This window comes from Phocoena phocoena, chromosome 7 (assembly GCF_963924675.1).
Source record: "Phocoena phocoena chromosome 7, mPhoPho1.1, whole genome shotgun sequence".
Lineage (NCBI taxonomy): Eukaryota > Metazoa > Chordata > Mammalia > Artiodactyla > Phocoenidae > Phocoena > Phocoena phocoena.
In genome coordinates this window covers 104,124,170-104,143,397 of record NC_089225.1, presented here as the reverse complement: position 1 = coordinate 104,143,397, position 19,228 = coordinate 104,124,170, and the positions used below count along the sequence as shown (strand labels likewise).

Below are 19,228 nucleotides of genomic sequence, written 5' to 3'. Positions count from 1 at the left end.
TTTCTATCCTGTTCCATTGATCTATCTTTCTGTTTTTGTGCCAGTATCATACTGTCTTGATTACTGTAGCTTTGTAGTATAGTCTGAAGTTGGGGAAGCCTGATTCCTCCAGCTCCATTTTGCGTTCTCAAGATTGCTTTGGCTATTCAGGGTCTTTTGTGTTTCCATACAAATTGTGAAATTTTTTGTTCTAGTTCTGGGAAAAATGCCATTGGTAGTTTGATAGGGATTGCATTGAATCTGTAGATTGCTTTGGGTAGTACAGTCATTTTCACAGTGTTGATTCTTCCAATCCAAGAACATGGTATATCTCTCCATCTATTTGTATCATCTTTAATTTCTTTCATCAGTGTCTTATAATTTTCTGCATACAGGTCTTTTGTCTCCTTAGGTAGGTGAAGAAAGATTTTAAGAAAGGAGGCTTTATAAGACTAAAATGTCTAGAGAAGCTAACAGGGATAGAGACGGTTTCTAAGGAAGAATCCCTAACTTCCCCCCAAAGGGTAGGAGGTCTGGTGATAAGAAACAGGCTACTGCTAGGCACAGATGAGTTAAGATAAAGCAGAAGTAAAGGTCTGTGGAAACCAAATTCAATAAAAAGCCAAAGTATAATGAGTATCTACCTATTTCCTTATTCTCTATCTACCTGCCTACCTACTTATTTCCTTCCTCCTTCCTTCCTTCCTGTTATACTAATCTTACCCATAATTAATGTGATTTGGGGAGGCTTTGCTCTAAATACAAACTATTCACTCACCATCTTTTCTTTTCATATTTTTCTTGTAGGAACTCTTTCACTTTTTGTGGATCCCTGAAGTCTGGAATTGCTGAAGATCTATCATCAAATAATCCTAGCCAAATCTGTTTACAGACCTTTGGAAAGAATTAAAAAAACAGAAGTGTTAAATTCGACATCTCAACTTAATGAAATTTTAAGATAATTACGATTGTCTCAGAAAGATAACCTACTTAATTTTAATAATATTGCTTTCAATGAGGATATTTATCACAATGATCAATGAAGAAGCAACAAATGAAGGAACTAAATTTATTTTAATGTTACAGCATGCAGTAAAATCTTATCAACAGTATCACAAAGAACAGCTCCTCACAGGGAAACAAACAGTGAAATGGCATTTAAGAAGACCTCAGATTGTTTGGTCTTTAAATAATCATACACTGTAAACAATCAGCAAAGTCATGTAACCTTTATGAACCTCAGTTCCTTCACCCCGTAAAACAAACGAATTAGACCAGTGAGTGGCAATTTCCTGAATCCTTGACAAGTTTAAAAATCAACCAAAAAGAATAAATAAAAAGTACTAGAATCATAAGTAATTTGCTATTAAAGTATAACAAAACACAAATACAAGGCAGATACAACTCTAGCTTTATAATTACCTCCTATGCTTTTTTTTCCCCAATGGCTAAAAAATGAGAATCTGAGATTTAAGTTTTCAATAAAATCAAAGAAATGACATGATGCAGAACTCAAATAAGACACAAAACATAAAGAGAAGTATAAAGAAAAAATTTATAAGGTGGGCTTCATCAAAATTTACAACTCTTGCTCTTCAAAAAAATTAAATGAAAAGGCAAGCCACCAACTGAAAAAAGGTAGTTACAAAATGTATAAAACCTTGAATTCTTAAAACTCAGTGATAAAACAGACCCCAAATCAGTATTTTTTTTAAAAGAGTGGGCAGAAAAGTTGGCCACTTCACCAAAGAAAGTATACAAATGGCAAATAAGCATCCCAACATCATTAGTCATGTAGAAAATGCAAATTTAAAAAACACAGACCCCACTACACAGACACCCATACATACCACTAGAATGGCCAAAAACAAAAAGCCTAAAGAAAGGCAAAGCAAGGCTTTTTTCATGAACTATGTTAATCAAAAATGCAATGGAGGGCTTCCCTTGTGGCGCAGTGGTTGAGAGTCCGCCTGCCAAGGCAAGGGACACGGGTTCGTGCCCCGGTCTGGGAAGATCCCACGTGCTGCGGAGCGGCTAGGCCCGTGAGCCATGGCCGCTGAGCCTGCACTCCGCAACGGGAGAGGCCACAACAGTGAGAGGCCCACGTGCCGGGGCTGGGGGGAATGCAATGGAGAAAATGCTTCATTAGAATTTCCCCTAGAATAATTTTCTTTCTCTCCTCTATAGACCATTAACTCTCTTGTGCCATTTGTAAGTTTTTTTGATACATAAGAACTTTTGGAAGTTCTTATGAATGAAATGTGTATGATTATTGAGGTACTTGGTGTTTTGACAAATATTTATTACAGTCATCCAGAAATAACTATTCTAACCACCTCAAGTTACATTGGATGGTTATTTCTGAAATAATAACGGTTCTAGCCAGGAAAAGAAAAAAAGACTGGCCATATCATATGTTGGTGAGAATGTGGAACAACTACAACTCTCAAGAATGTAAAAATGGTACAACCAGTTTGGAAGACAGTTGGTAGTTTCTTAAAAGTTAAACATATACCTACGATATGGCCCAGCCATCCTACTTCTAAGTATTTACTCAAGAAATATAAAGGCACATGTCCATACTCAGATTTGTACACAAATGTTCACAGCAGCTTTACTGCTAGTAACTCCAAACGGAAAACAACCCAAATGTCTATCAACAGGTGAACGGATTAATTGTGGAATATCCAAGTAAGATACTATCCAGCAATAAAAATGAACAAATTATTGACACAAGAAACTACGTGCATAAACCTCAAGACAATTATGCTGAATGACAGACCTCAGAACCACCCCCTACAAAGTACATACTATGTAATTCTATTCATTTAAAATCTTAGAAAATGTAAACTTATCTATGGTGATGGAAAGCAGATCAGGAGAAGCATTACAAAGGGGCACAAAAAACTCTTGGGGATGATGAAAATGTATGTTATCTTGTTACTGTAATGACAGTTTAACATATGTCAAAACTCAAATTGTACACTTTAAATATTTATTTATTATAATTTATTATAATTAATTATTCCTCAGTAATGCTATAAAAACACATCCACAAGTTTCTAAAATTATATTACTTTAAAAAATAACCAGTTGTAACGCTGTGAAAAGAAGGCAGTATCTAACTTCAAAAGCCTGACAAAGATTTGAGAAATCAGAGACAGAAAGGTAGCACCCTTCTCAAGCTTATGTCCTCACTGAAGTGGATGAGAGAGAAATAAAGATAGGAAAAAAGGATTCACCCTTTTCCTCTCTTATTATGTACCCCAAGCATGTTTCAAAACAGCATTTCTTGTGGTTCCTTCCTACTCCAGGCTCAGTACAGATACTACAAAGTCATTAAGGCAGTACAACTGACATAAGTGAGGCCTAGGTGACGGCACAATCTCATTATAAAAACATTTCAGTGGCAAAGCCCAAGAAGTTCAGATACCCAGGAACGGTAATGCAACTTATGCTAGAAATTCTATATAAACCCTGTAGAGGGCCAGCTTCTCCAATAAATATTTAGCTACTTTTAAAAAACCACATGATCCAAAAGTACACATGCACCCCAATGTTCACTGCAGCACTATTTACAATAGCCAAGATATGGAAGCAACCTAAATGTCCATCAACAGAGGAATGGATCAAGAACATGTGGTATATATATACAATGGAATACTACCCAGCCATAAATAAAGAATGAAATAATGCCATTTGCAGCAACATGGATGGACCTAGAGATTATCATACTAAGTGAGGTCAGACAGAGAAAGACAAATATCATATGTCACTCATATGTGGAATCTAATTTTTTAAATATGCAAATGAAGTTCTTTACAAAACAGAAACAGACTTACAAATATTGAAAACAAACTAATGGTTAAAGGGGAGGGGGGGATAAATCAGGAGCTTGGGATAAACAGACACACTCTACTATATATAAGATAGATAACCAATAAGGACCTACTGTACGGCACAGGGAACTCTACTCAATGTTCTATGATAACCTATATGAGAAAAGAATCTAAAAAAGAATGAATATATGCATATGTATAACTGAATCACTTTGCTGTACATCTGAAACTAACACAACGTTGTAAATCAACTATACGCCAATAAAATTAAAATATTAAAAAAAAAAACAGGGCTTCCCTGGTGGCGCAGTGGTTGAGAGTCCGCCTGCCGATGCAGGGGACACGGGTTCATGACCCGGTGCGGGAAGATCCCACATGCTGTGGAGCGGCTGGGCCCGTGAGCCATGGCCGCTGAGCCTGCGCGTCCGGAGCCTGTGCTCCGCAACGGGAGAGGCCACAACAGTGAGAGGTCCGCGTACCGCAAAAAAAAAAAAAAAAAAAAACAAAAAAAAAAAAAACCCACATGAGACTCTCCTTAGGAAAAGATTCTGTGGCTTTACAATTACATTCATAAAGCGAGAACTGGTAGTTTCTAATTGTTTTATTTTAAAAATTCCCAAGTGAGAAAACAAGAGAAATTTGCTCAAAGACTTATTAATTGTAATTGACAGAATTCGTTTAGGACACTTCATGACATTTAGTCTTTGTATTCCAAAACCCCTATTAACTAACACATACAATTTTAACTAAAAACAATTAATGAATAGTAAATAATAAACATATTGATACAAACAAATAAAAAGGAGATGGGTTAAAGACATCATAAAGTTACTGTCTTGGCACTCATCATGGGAATACAAAGCAAAGATGGAGTGCTTGATGATAAATTTTATACATATATGACATTAGCAGCCTGTAGGAGTCACTCAAAATTCTGTACTAACTGCTGGTGGTTCTGATCCTTCTCTGACAGGTCAAACTGCTAGAGAAAATCATTAAAACTCATTGCTTGGGTCCACTACAAATTCCTGCTATCTTACTATCAAAGTTCCATGATGTTGTTAGGCAGCTCTTATTTCTTCTGACTATGCTATCCCACAATAGCTATTTACTATATTGCTCAAAATCCTAACTATACCTGCCACTCTTGGCAGCTGAATTCTTACTCAAGTGAAGTGACTCTCAAAATGGGATTCCCCAATTTCCTGGACTGGCAGCATCAGTGTCACCTAGAAACTTGTTGTAAATGCAAATTTTTAGGAGCCACCCAAGACCTATGAAATCAGAACCTCTGGAGGTGCTACCCAGCAATCAAGCCCTTCAGGTGACTGTGAAATAGGCCAAAGTTTGAAAACTAATGCTTTAGTAAAATCTAGGCCAGCAAATGGAAACTTCCTTTCCATATAAATACTATATATAGTTTTTAGCACTTCTCAAATTTACTTAGCCACTAAACCTCTTCTTGAACAAGATTCATTAAATAAAAACAGTGTTCCAGAGATACATCTGGGAAAATGTCACAGTCCCTATCTCTTCTGATCCATTCACATTTTAGTCTCTGAAAAGTTGGCTTCTGCTCCTACCATTCTCCTACAACTGCTCTTTCAGGTTTGTAGATCTGCTGATAGGAAAGTATAAAGTTCTCCTTTCTCCATGTTTGTTTTGTTTTGTTTTTCTTTTAAAGTAAAATAATAAACACCATCAACTGAAAAGGGAGGGTTTTTCAGAACTGAATAAAAATGGGAGAGTGAACCAACTAAAACTGCAGGCAGCACTAAGGTTCTGAGGTCACAAGTATTTAAAGTGAAACTAGTCAAGACAGTGGTGTGTTTTCCACCAGTCTCATCTGGTTGTTTACGTACAAAGTAGGCAGAGTATTGGCTTTAATCAGGTAAAATACAACAGGAGTTAAAGTGAGTGGTTATAACAACAGAACACAGAATCAAAGCTAGGTTAAGAAAAATGAAAACACAGTAAGGATGATACACAACAAAGAAATTTAGCATCAGTGGACTGGAGGTCTCTCTTATGGTTGTCCCAGAACTGTTGGAGTACGAAATTAGAGGGAATGAGCTGGGAAGAGAGAAGCAATGATGGTCAGAGAACAGGATGCTTACACTTGAAATCTGAGAAGTAATACAGTTACTGATAAATAAAGTCTAAAACAGAAGTAAGGATTACTGGACATAAGAAGTCAAAGAATTCCAGAGGCTGAGTTATCTGTGTAGACACTGGGATTGGCAGAAATGGTTAACACTAGTGGAAGAAAGACACTCACTACGTGAAGTGCTGAAATCTATATTGAATGAGGGGCGCTAACTGGTATGACTGCAACAGGATGACAGAGCAAGTGATAAATTCTACTGGCAAGAGGAACACAGGGCTGCAGGCCTTGAAACATCACTGAGGAGCAACGAGGATACCTAAAAGCCATCATTTGAAAGGGCTGCATATATGATGGATTCATTTTGATGATCTCTCTGGAGAGGTGGATAATTAGTTTTAATTAGAGAATAATATTGTAGGTATGGTAGTTATGAGCCTAGACCAGGAAATCAGACTGCCTTAATGTGAATTCCAACTCAGGTAAGAGAACCTGCTTCACTGAGATGTTGGAAGGGTTAAATGAGTTAATATGTTGTCTACTCAGAACAGGTATATATAAGTGAATTTTAAATAGTATTAGTTATTCTTACTTTGGGGCCTGGTATCTTATGTGGTTTGCATTGGTGTGTTATGGGGTGATGAAGTAATAAGCAAGGACTGGGAAATACAGGCCTTACCAGAAACACAGGAAACTGCAGGTCTCTCTTCAGTCCTGCTGCAGATGGAATCAAAGTGGTCTTAATGGAACAATCACCCTCTCTGAATTACTATAGCACTTGTAATTCTCACATGAAACTTACCACAAACTGCTTTTTATTAGAATTACTGAGCATGTGTCTCACCTACTTCTGAATTCCCCACAATGCTTAAAACAATGGGTTGTGCCATATTAAGTGTTCAGTAACCAGGCCAATGCTACCCAAAACCAGACCTTATGGAGGAATTAAAAATAAAATCACACATCAACCAACAGAATAAGTTCATGAAACTGTCAGAATAATTTTTCCCTTATTCTAGTGCTAATCCACTTTAGAATTGCAATCACAATAACCACTGACAGAATCTAAAATACTTTAAAGTATATTTATCAGTCAGGGCTGTGTTAGGAAACAGATGGCACACTGAATTTGGGTAATTTGAGAAGTTTAATAGAGACTGTTTAAAGCATAGGTAGGCTGTAAGGAAATCACAAGTGAGAGTATAGTGTCCCAGGGTTAGCAGCAGGAGGACCTACCACCACCCGTTGGCAGTGAAGGTAGAAGGAGAGGAAGTGGTTGGTAACCTTAAAACTAAGAGGGCTACTTGATGGGAGTTCTGACCTTCAATGAAAGGAGGCAGCCAGGCTACAGAAATCCCACATGAAAGAAGTTAAGAAAGTAAATATCTTAACCTTTCCCTCCTTCCTTTCTTTGGTCTGCTGACAACGTTCTCCATCAGCTTGAATGAACCCCCCACCCCCACCCTGCCAGAAGCCAGGAAGCAAGAAAGTCCATTTGCGTAACCAGACAAACCAGGTGCTTGGAGACAGAGCTAGAAGGGCAGCTGAAAGCTATGCAGCACTGAACCTAAATCATGATAGTAAATACATGCAGTGCAAGCAGTTTAACCAACTCAATTATGAACACCAAAAATAGGGAACATCCATACTAATTCTCAATTACTCACATATAAAAGGAAGAGTAAGAAAACAGTGTTGCATCCATCAGACAAATAGATATGAATAGAGATAACATGTTACAGTTTTATAATCCTCTCAGGGACAACAAAATAGAGTGGAAACTTGCTGGAATGGATACTTACCTTTAAGATCAGACAACCCCTTATTTTCATAAGAGATACAAAGAATAAACAATGTGACATGACCCTGCTTGCAACCTCTAGGTCCAAAGATATAAAAATAAGGAAAGGACAGAAAGATTCTCTGGAAGTAGAGACTTTTTTCATTAAGCCAACCTATACACATCAACTAGAGTTCAGACTCCTTTCTGTCCTTTCTCTCCTCAGTAGAGAGATGGAGTGCCTTCTTCTGTAAGACATAATTACAGCAGTTAACAGTACTGCCCATAAAATATAGGAACAAATAGGAGACTTAAAGAACTGAAAAAATTCATGAGCAAGTAACTAACATCCACTTTTTGGAAGCAGAAATAAATATTAACATTAGAAGTTCTCTGGAGAGTTACGATAGACCTACACAAATTCTATAAGCAACATAACATTTTTCCCTAAAAGGGAAAACAAGGGTTTGTTTGGGGGTTTTTTTGCCTTATTTTGTCCTAAAAACTAACAATCAGAAACAATATCTCATAAATATGTCATGATTTAAGTTAAATACTGAAAAAACAAGTACATTATTAAAATTTTCTACATTCACCCAAGCCTACATGAGCATGACTATGCTAGTATTTCTAGGTCAACAGCTGACAGGTATTTCTCAGTGATGACCTATCTATAAAGGATTTATACTCATTAATAGTGTTTAAAGAAATAACACTATCCATATGCCTTAAGCAAAGAAACAGATAGTCCTGCAATTATTTACATCTTTTGATGACTGTATGGTATATTCCATCTTAAAATTTGGTTTTACAAAATGTTTTAGCAAGAATTAGAACATATGCAACCGAGTCACTGAAAACAGGCATGCACAAGCTGCATGTGCAGACCACCAAGACACCAGAGCCTTTGTGAACCAGACAGATAATTTGGGTATGTGAGGGAGTGTCAGATTTATGAGACATCAAATCCAATTTATTTAATCCTAGTTTGTTGTTGTTGTTTTTCAATTTAAGCACAAACTACTTTATAATGGCTTCCTCAGCCTAAGAATCAAATTCTTCATCACCACCTGTTTAGGCCCCATAGGATCTCAGGCCTGATTAATTCTCCAAACTCATCTTACATCATCGCTCTTTCCAGCCATAAAGTCTTCCCTGACCACCATTCCAAAGGGGTAACATTCCCCACACCAAAACTAATATACACGTTATCACAATGTATTATTTATTTTCACAGACCTTTATCTCACAACTTCTAAATGTAAATTTCACGTGGCAGGAACCTTCTCTCCTATTTGCCACTATCTGTATTCTCAGTGCCTGCCAAACATAGAGCAGACACTAAATAAATATCTGGTGCATGGGTGGAAGCAACTTCCTAACAGCCCTGAAATATATGTACAGTGGAAATTATCTTTTTTTCCCCTTCGTTCCGTCTAAAATATACATGCTGACCTAGAACATTCAGCTTACCAACTTACACAGAAGTAATAAATTCACTGATCCAAATTCTCAAATCAAATTTAGGCCAAAGGTTAGCAAATTACACCTCCCAGGCTAAATCTGGCCTACAGCCTGTGTTTAAAGCTGAAGTTTCATTGGAACACAGCCATGTCCACTTGTTTATCTATTGTCTAGGGCTGCTTTGCTAGGTAGTTGCAACAGAGACTGTATGATACAAAAGCCTAATATTTACTATCTGGCTCTTTATAGAAAAAGCTTGCCGATGCCTGAATTACATGCAACGTGGACTTACTATGATACCATCCCAGCATCCAAGAATAATAATGATTTAAATAGTATAATAAATAAAAGCCTGTTTTTGAGGTCTGTGTTATAATGTGCATGGGGAATAACAACAGAGAGATGAACATAAAATGAAAGAAGTCCTTCCCTGCAGGAAGAACTTTCCAAGAGTGAGGACTATCTAAGGGCCAATTTATTATACAAACCCATTCACTTGAGAATAAAGGAGAAAAGTACCAGAGTTTGAGTTTCAGGGAGAGAGTAACACTTTTCAAAATAACTGATAATTGGGGCTTCCCTGGTGGCGCAGTGGTTGAGAGTCCGCCTGCCGATGCAGGGGACACGGGTTCGTGCCCCAGTCCGGGAAGATCCCACGTGCCGCGGAGCGGCTGGGCCCGTGAGCCATGGCCGCTGAGCCTGCGCGTCCAGAGCCTGTGCTCCGCAACGGGACAGGCCACAGCAGTGAGAGGCCCGTGTACCACCAAAAAAAAAACCAACCTGATAATTACAAAGAAATAGAAAAGATAAAAGAAGAAAATATTTAGGATACTAGAGAGAAATTAAATGAAGTGGATATAGCAATAAACCTTAACTGCAAGTGTTTGTGAGTTGTGAAGGAGACCGGCAGATCTAATTCAAACACCTACGGTAAAAGTCAGTATATACAACTCACAGCACACTCCCATGCCTTGTTTCATTTAATGTCTCTAATGTCAGAATTGCATTCCAGGTAGGTTGCAAAGAACCAAAACTCAGCCACATTTGATCAGATAAAACAAGTTTATGCAAAGTGAACAGTAACACTTAAAACATGGGAACCTGCGCTGCAAACAGGAAGCCATCCGGGACCTAGGCAGTCTGATTACCTGTTTCCAAAGCCCTTCTCCACTCCCCGCCCCCTGCAAACACATAGTTTATCACTTTTGTTTCTCATACTATGTCTAATCCCTGCTCTTGCTTATCTTAGTACAATTTTTTTTTTCCTGTTTACTTGTTATGACTGCACATGGCCCAACTACATACTGCCTTTTCGGTTAACTGATTCACCTTTTCAGTCCAGCCTCTGTGAACCTTAATTCAATTTCGTAAAAGAGAGAGGATCTGATTAGTCCCTGGCCCCTAGGGTTAGGCATCCATTCTTAGTCCAAACAGCTGTGTGTTTTGTGTGTTGTGTGTGTGTTCTGTGGTTTTCCCAGGAGAGGGAGCCTTCCCCCCTTTCTTCAGTAAGGAGCATGAGCTTGCTAAGCTGCCCCCCACTCCTAAACACACATCTATTCATGAATGTGCTTTATAAATTATAAACAGCTTTATAAACGTAAGATTTAGTATATTAGCAAAGGGACAAGTAATTTGGGGAAAGAGTATCAACTGCCCTATTTTATCAAACTAAGATGACATATGTAAATTACCCTGTACCCGGTATTGCTCTGTCTTTCAATCTTGTATGCCATGGTTTTAGTAAGTTTCTATGTTTTAGCTAAATTTGCCAATTTTTACTTTTGTGATTTCTTCCATTGCTTTTAGTCTATAAAGTCTCCACACATTTAAATGTTAAATATGTAGTCAGCTAACCTTAAACACTACCATTTAGTTTTGCCTGCCTTTTAGTTATGAAATAATCTGTTATACAGAAAAGTTGCAATTGTAGTGGAAAGAAGTCCCATGTACTGTTTACCTAGAGTCTCTAAGATTAACATTTGCTTTATCATTCTCTCTCCAAAAAAAGTTTTGGAACCATTTAAATTACAGACATGAACCTTTTACCTCTAAATGTGTATCTCCTAAAAATGAGGACATTCTTTCCTATAACCGTAACACAATTATCAAAATCAGGAAATTAACACTTTATACTATTACTATCTAATCCACAGACTAACCATTATCTTAACAGTATCCTTAACAGCAAATGGAAAAAGTTCTCCTGGTACAGTATCCATAACTGTCTTGTCACCTTTAATCGGGAACCATTCCTTAGTCTGTTTTTGTCTTTAATGACCTTGACATCTCTGAAGAGTACAAGTCAGTTATTTTATAGTACGTTCCTTAATTTAGGTTTCCTCATAATTACATTTATGTTACGCATTTTGGGAAGGAATACCACATAAGTGATGTTGTATCCTTCCCAGTGCATCATATCAGGAAGCACATGATGTCAGTTTGTCCCATTCCTGGTGATGTTAACTTTAATCACTTGGTTAAAACAATATAGGCCAGATTTCTCCACAGTAAAGTCACTATTTTTCCCCTTAAGATTAGTAAGTATCTTGTAGGGAAATACTTTGAGACTACTTTCTATATTTTTATGGCTTCCTAACTCTAAAATTTTTCTAAAACTTATCTTGGCGTACCATGTCAGTTAACATTCTAATTGATTCTCCATTTATTGAATAATGAATTCCTTCCACAGCACACTGATGAACTTAATTTATTTTATAATAACTTCATATACATATTTAATATACATAAGGATTATAGTATATCTCAGGATCTAGTCTACAGATCTAGTCTACTAGGCCCTGCACTAGCTTCAGATTACTGTAATTAATTACTTCAAGTTTACATTACAAATTACTGCCTATAAACATAGAGACACATTTAGTATCTACTAGAGCCAATCCTATTTACTCCTTGCTTTATAAATTCTTTCCAGCTAGTTTTACTTTTTTTGAGCTTTTGGATAAACTTTAGAACCATTTTCTAAAATGGTATTAAAAAAAAAATTCCCACGAACGTTTTGGTTCCATTTGTTCTAAACTTAATTTGTGAAGTCTCTTAAAGCAAAGCATTCTCATTCCCTAAGACAGTATGAATCTGATAAGCAAGCTTGCCAAGAAGGAAAAATTACCAAAGGTTCATGTTTCTCTCCCTACAGGGCAAGTTTTACATTTTTTACGTTTTTCAGAATATAACAAGAATAAACACAGAGGTGAGCAAGGGAGAATGGGCAAGTTGGTCTGATACTTCATTTAGAACTGAATATTAAGAAGTTTTATTTACTTGTCTTGATATGAAGTAAGAACTGTTCGTGGATTATCAATGGTTTAGGGATAGCATCAATACCAGAGCACCACCTCTAGCACGAACACTACTCATCCACTGTTTAGCTTCATCTAAGGCTCAATAATAGTGATTGATTTGGACTGACATTCTATTGTCTGGTTGTCCTGGTGACTGAAGGCATGCATTTGCCAGGCACTCGACTAAGGTTGGGAATGTAGCCCTTGGCAAATGAACAGAGATTAACTGGCCCAAATGCAAAACAAGTCTCTGAAGTAAACGTGATCTGTACCATATTCTACATATATCAATCATGAGAAGAAGAAACATTTAGTTTTCTTTGAATATCTGCAAATAGACAGATGGCTCACAGGTTAATATAAGAAGAGGAAAAGGAAAATTTAGGGAAAGCTCTTCTAAGTAAAAATGAGATTTGCAGAAGTTATAGTAGGTTTCCAAAACAGATTATCTCATTGTCCAAAGGGGACAACTGAACATCAACAAGAATAACTGCTACTGACTGAAATAAGTCAAACAATTTCACAGTGATATATATATATGACCAATTTATTGTATATATACACACACACACACACACACACACACACACACACACACACACACACACACACACACACCCTGATTGGTCACTGTGGGAGATGCTACAGAACTAACTCATTTTGAAAACAGTTAAATGTTGAGGACCATAAATGGCTTTGTTTATGTGCACTCTACTGATATTTATGAGAAACAGTTTTAATGTACTTTCTTTTTACTTCTTGGAAGCTTTATTGAGATATAATTTGTATAACATATAATTCACCTGTTTAAAGTGTACAATTTAATGTGTTTAGTACATTCAAGAGTTGTGCCACCAGCACAGCTCAATTTTAGAACATTTTTATTATCGTCTAAAGAAATCCCATATCCATTAGCAGTCGCTCTACATTACCCCTACTCCCACATCCTAGGCAATATTAATGTACTTTTAACAGCAATAAAACTATTGTATGTTAATGTAACTAACTTTTAATTGTAAAAATAGCTATATTTTCTAGAGTAAAAATTAGTGAGAAGAGTGGCACTGCTTTATATTTTTGCAAATTTCATTAATACCTGTTTAAATAGAAGACAGCTGATTTCTGATCAGCTTCTGCATTGTTATGTTATGTAGCTTCTGGAAAACTCCACTGTATAATCATGAGACTGGGAGTAAATACAGCAAATCAAGTCGTAGAATTATTATTAAAAAAATTTTGACCTCAGAGAACCCCTGTAAAGGTCCCAAGGATCCCCTTACAGGTTCCCAGACTAAGTTATCACCATTTTACAATCCCTACTAATGGACGTAGGCATAGAGTATCAGCCACCCCCTCTCAACACAGACAAAAACACGAAAATGTGTTTCTCCACAAAAGAACACACCATCTAACCTATGAAACACTGAGTCTTCCCTCTTCCCCCAATTAAATGTGAATCTTAGGAAGCTACTAGATCCGACTATCAATTTATAGGGAACTGAGATGACAGAGGAACACTGACACTGCATGGATGGAATCAGCAAAATCGTGATAGTGGGACACTACTGAAAAATGACTGAGCTGAGAGAAGGAAAAAGGGAGCGGGAGAGAGAATAGGAGTAAACAACTGAAGGGGAAACTTATAGAATAAAAAAAAAAGTTAAAAGACAAGCAGAGCAGGTTCCACTTCCAGTAACGTCAGTGTAGCTCAAATTAAAACCCAGCTCCCAGAAATTAACAACTATAAACTCAGCACACATTATAAGAATTATCAGAAGACACTAGAAAGCAACCACAAGGTAAACAGATTCTGGAGAAGAGTCAACACCTGTAAGAAAGAAACAGCACTAAGTATCTACTCTTTTTTTAAAGATCATCATTTGAAAGCAGACCTCTGCCAAGCAGAGCTGCCAAAACTCAAGGAGAAATCCACAAATCTAAAAGGTTAAAGACAGAGTGCACAACCACAGCACCTGTAAAGTGAAGGGTATGTCCAAGAAGGGAGAGCTGCAAAACTTGCATAACAACTTTGCACAAATCTCTGGCTCACCCTTGATCGAGGAATGTACAGGGACAATTCAAAGCAGTTCAATTAAGGACTAAAAGAACTGAACAGAGATTTCAGCTGGCTCCCACCAGGAGAGGCAGAGTTTGCTAAAGTAAAAAGTGAGCAAAACAAACAAAACCAATAATTCCTGGACAAACAAGACAGAACCCAGAGGCTCTACAACTTACCATTTGCTGATGCTCTAGATATAATCTAAAATCACTAGATACACAAGAGAGTGTGATCCATAATCAAAAGACAAGGCAATCAGTAGGTCCTTGTTGATTATCTATTTTATATATTGCAGTGTGTATATGTTAACCCCAAGCTCCTAATTTATCCTTCCCCCTCACCTTTCCCCTTTGGTAACCATAAGCCTGTTTTCTAAGTCTGTTTCTGCTTTGTAAGTAAATTCATTTGTAACATTTTTTTAGATTCTACATATACTTGATATCATATGATAAGTCTTCTGACTTACTTCACGTAGTACAATAATCTCTAGGTCCCCCATGTTTGCTGTAAATGGCATTATTTCATTCCTTTTTATGGCTGAGTAGTATTCCATTGTGTATATGTATCACATCTTTATTCATTCATCTGCTGATGAACACATGTTGTTTTCATGCCTTGGCTATTGTGAATAGTGCTTCTATGAACATAGGGATGCATCTATCTTTCTGAATTATAGTTTTGTCTGGATATATGTCGAGGAGAGGAATTGCTGGATCATAGGACAACTCTATTTTTAGCTTTTTGAGGAACCTCCATACTGTTTTCCATAGCAGCTGCACCAATTTACCTTTCCACCAAGAGTGTAGGAGGGGTCCCTTTTCTCCATACCCTTTCCAGTATTTTTTATTTGTAGAACAAAAAAAGCATTCTTAATTATTTTCTTTATACGAGTATGAATAAAAATCAAAACAGTGGTTGCCTCTGGAAAGGGGAGGGACTGAACAGGAAGAGATGTTAGGGGAACTCTGGGGGAATGATGGTCATGTTCTATATCTTTATAGGACTTTGGGTTACCAAACTGGATACATTTATCAAAACTCTTCCAAAGGTACAATTATGACTTTTACATTCACTGTGCATAAATTATACCTCAAAAAAATCTTAACAAATATCGCATTCTAATTAAGATATATATAAGATTTTAGGGGTGATATGAACTAATGTTTGCAAATTACTTTGAAATGCAAGAAAAATATAAGGTGGATGACCAAATGGAGACTGATATTTGCTAGTGCAAATACAGCACCGTGTTTAATGTGCCTGCATAATTTTTAAAGTTTTATGTATTTCTCATAATAAAATGTTGAGAGGTGAGGGGGCAGAAGACAGCCAAATATGGCCATCGTGTTGTGGCTTTGAGCAGACTCTGCCAGGGACAAGATCTTGCTATGGCCATCCGTGAGAGGGGGGTATGAGAGACAACTTAGCAGATAACCCAACCAGGCCCCCCTCAAGCAGAGCAGCTACAGTGCTCACACTACCAGGAGACCTTGCTCACCTTCAGTAAGACTTATGGCACCATACTGCAGTTAGGTGGCACAAGGCAGGACAGGTTCTGGTGCCAGAAGATGACTGCTCACAGCCACCCCATCCTTGGAAAAATCCTAGCATCACAGGCCAGTAAGAGATCATCCCTGGGGAACTGGTGGAGCCCATTGTCTAGGAGAAAACTGACAAAAGATACCATCTAAATCTCTAAGAAGTTCCTGCCGGGCATGGCCTATGGCTACTACTACCCAAAGATGATCTTGCCTGTGCAGGATAGCTTGAATTTCATGAAAAAGAACCAAAAAACCTTCGATGTCGTCACCAATTCGTCAAAAATCTATGGCCCCAGAGCTTTTCTTAAGTTCCTTCTTACCAGCTCATAAAGCACCCTGCATCCAGATGGAATCTTCCGTTGCCAAGATGAATGCCAGTTGTTGGTTGTTGGTTGGTCCTAGCAACCAACTAGCATTCCTGCTCTATAGTAAGAACCCAACATTGATTTTCAGCAGCCTGGTAGCAGGTGACACTGGAGCAATGGAAGACACATGTGAAAGACTACAACTCAGATATGTACCAGGAGAACTTGTACTGTGAGTTTGAGTGCAAAGCTTGGAATTCACCTCAACTGCTATGATTTCCCAGGGACTTGAGCTGGAAGGGCCCCCAGTTACAGTGTATCCAGCCCCAGAGTAACCACCTGGTCTGAGACCCCCACTGTCCTGGCACAAACCTGACTCTATTCCACAGACCAAGTGGTACAGGCCCCAGGAAGTTGCCTGGTCCCAGCCAGGCCTAGGCAGGCCAAAGTCTGACCCATCTAGCCTCCAATCCTTTGTCAGAGTTTCAAAACCCATATTAACCACTCATAACATGTGAGCCTTACTTGCATCTCTATTCAAACATATGCTTAAGGGAAGAGAAAAAAGGAAATTTATGAAATAAAAGGAAACTTGAACACTGGCTATGTAATTAGATTACTATCAGTTTCTATGGATATGAAAACGATATGGAGTTATATATTCTTTTAAAGTCCTTTTTTAGAGATAACATCTAGTTCCTGAATTTACAGAGGAAAATTGTATGTCTCAGATCTGCTTCACATAATAAAAAAGGGACAGGAGTTTGGTACATTATTCTGTCTACTGTGTAGATATATGAGCAGCTCCACAACAAAAAGTTTAAAAAAGAACAAAAAGAATGAATAATTTTATATTTAATTTTTAAAAAAAAAAAAAAGATAACATACTTAAATGGCAAGAAAGAACGAACCAAAAGCTGAGAGATGAGAGGAAGCTAGAATGGCTGAAGCAGAGAGTTAGAAGGAAATAAATAATATGACCTGGGATACAAATGCAATAAAAAGTTAAATAAATGCTCAGAGTAGTTACAAACTACCGTCCAGCTCCTTCTACAATACTCCTGAGTTTTCAGTCATCACTCAGAAAGATCAACAAGCTACAATATGTACAAAACAAAGATAACATTTCCAACATTCTTTTTGTTAATTAGTATCATTAGATATTTCTCTGAAAGCCAACAACTAATATCAAAGAATGCACTCTGAATATTTTAAAGATTACTATGTCATTACTGATTTGATTCAGCAGAATTTTTAGAAACTTAACACCTTGCCTTTCTTTCAAAATAGAGGCCAGACTTTAAAATATGCGTTTCTTCATAAATATGCAGAAGTTAAACAAATAGCCTCTTTAATACAGAACATGCTTCGATATTTTAGCTAGATGGTTTTAAACCTCAAATATCTCACTAGGAAGCTAGTCTCTCAAATAATTACATATTTTTAGTTAAAATTTTTTGAAATGGTACTATTATTATTGAATTAACTTTTCATACTGATTAATACCATCATATTGACTGTAATTCTGCAAAAGTCTCCCTAAACTAAATTCAGTTCAAAGCACACCATTTTCCTATATACTTTTTTCCCCCTGAGCTTAGAAGTCAATGAAAAAGTACATTTGCACTTAAAACTGACATCTTACATCTACATAATACATCAGTTTTCAAAATGTTTTCACATGTACTACCTTCAAATCAACCTCATCAAATAGGCAGGATAGGTACTTCCCATAGTGTACAAAGGAAAATGAAGCTCAGGGAAAAGTAGTTTCCCCAAGGTAACAAGGCTTATCAATTAGTGGTGCCGAAACTAGACCACAGATTATTTTGAGTCTAGACTGGATGGAGCCTTTAGTTACTGTACTGGTTCTCTCAAAAGGTGGTCTGTAGCCATCAGCAATAGAATCACATGGGGCTTCTGGCTGAAAATGCAGACAGACACTCCTCTGCCCCACCCCACACCCAGGGTCAGAATCTCTGAGGAGTAAAGCCCAGAAATTTTTACAAATATAATAATAATAAAATAAAACAAATAATATTTAAAATAAACACATTTACATATATGTACACACACACACATTGATACATTCTCACTGCTCTAGGTATAATGAAGAAATATATAAGATTATGCCATGGAAATGTCTATAATGTTTTGAGGGTAATAAGACCAATACAGAAGAAACTATGAGAGCAATAAAAAAAAAATTGTGTAAAATCTTAGAGTCAATGCTATATTTAAAAAAAAAAAGCTTAAAGTATGGGGGGCAGGGGGGTGTCAGTCCCTGTGGGCTAAAATACTCCTGAAAGGCTTGATGGAAGGGTAAAAACTTTGATAGGTCTTGAAAAACAGATTCGGGATAAATGATTCAGCTTGAGCAAAATGGCAAGAAAAGTGGGATACAGAAACCACTGGCGTTCAAACATTTCTATTGGTAATGAAGCAAGAAAAAGATTAACTAGGAAAAGAAGCAAGGTTATAAAAGAATTTATATTGAGAGCTGAAAACTTCGGAATTCCATAGACCAGGAGTCTATAATCAACCACCTGCAGATCAAATTTGGGTCACTGGCCTATTTTTGTACTGCCCCTGATCATTTGGTTTATGCATATTTAAAGGGTTACTTTTTTAAGATTTTTTCTAACAAGAATATACAACAGAGACTGTATGTAGGTGGCCTTCAATATTTACCATCTGGCCATTTACAGAAACACTTTTGCCAACCTCTGTACAGACAGCAAAGTAACTGTAGACCCTGGATTAACGAGTATGTAACTTAACTCTGCCACTCAATAATATTTAATATGCTGTTACTAAAATAACTGCCAAATTTTACTAATATTATTTAAGCTCAGCAT

At 37.1% G+C, this 19,228-nt stretch overlaps 1 protein-coding gene across 4 annotated transcripts in view; it reads right to left on the bottom strand.

Moving 5' to 3' along the window:
* The window catches only part of AGFG1 (ArfGAP with FG repeats 1), a 72,061-nt gene that overhangs the window by 28,022 nt on the left and 24,811 nt on the right, over nt 1-19,228 (bottom strand). For all 4 annotated transcript variants that reach the window (XM_065880363.1, XM_065880362.1, XM_065880364.1 and 1 more), the window contains exon 3: nt 758-873. In XM_065880363.1, coding sequence (XP_065736435.1) covers nt 758-873 — 116 coding nt within the window. The remainder of the gene's footprint in view (nt 1-757; nt 874-19,228) is intronic.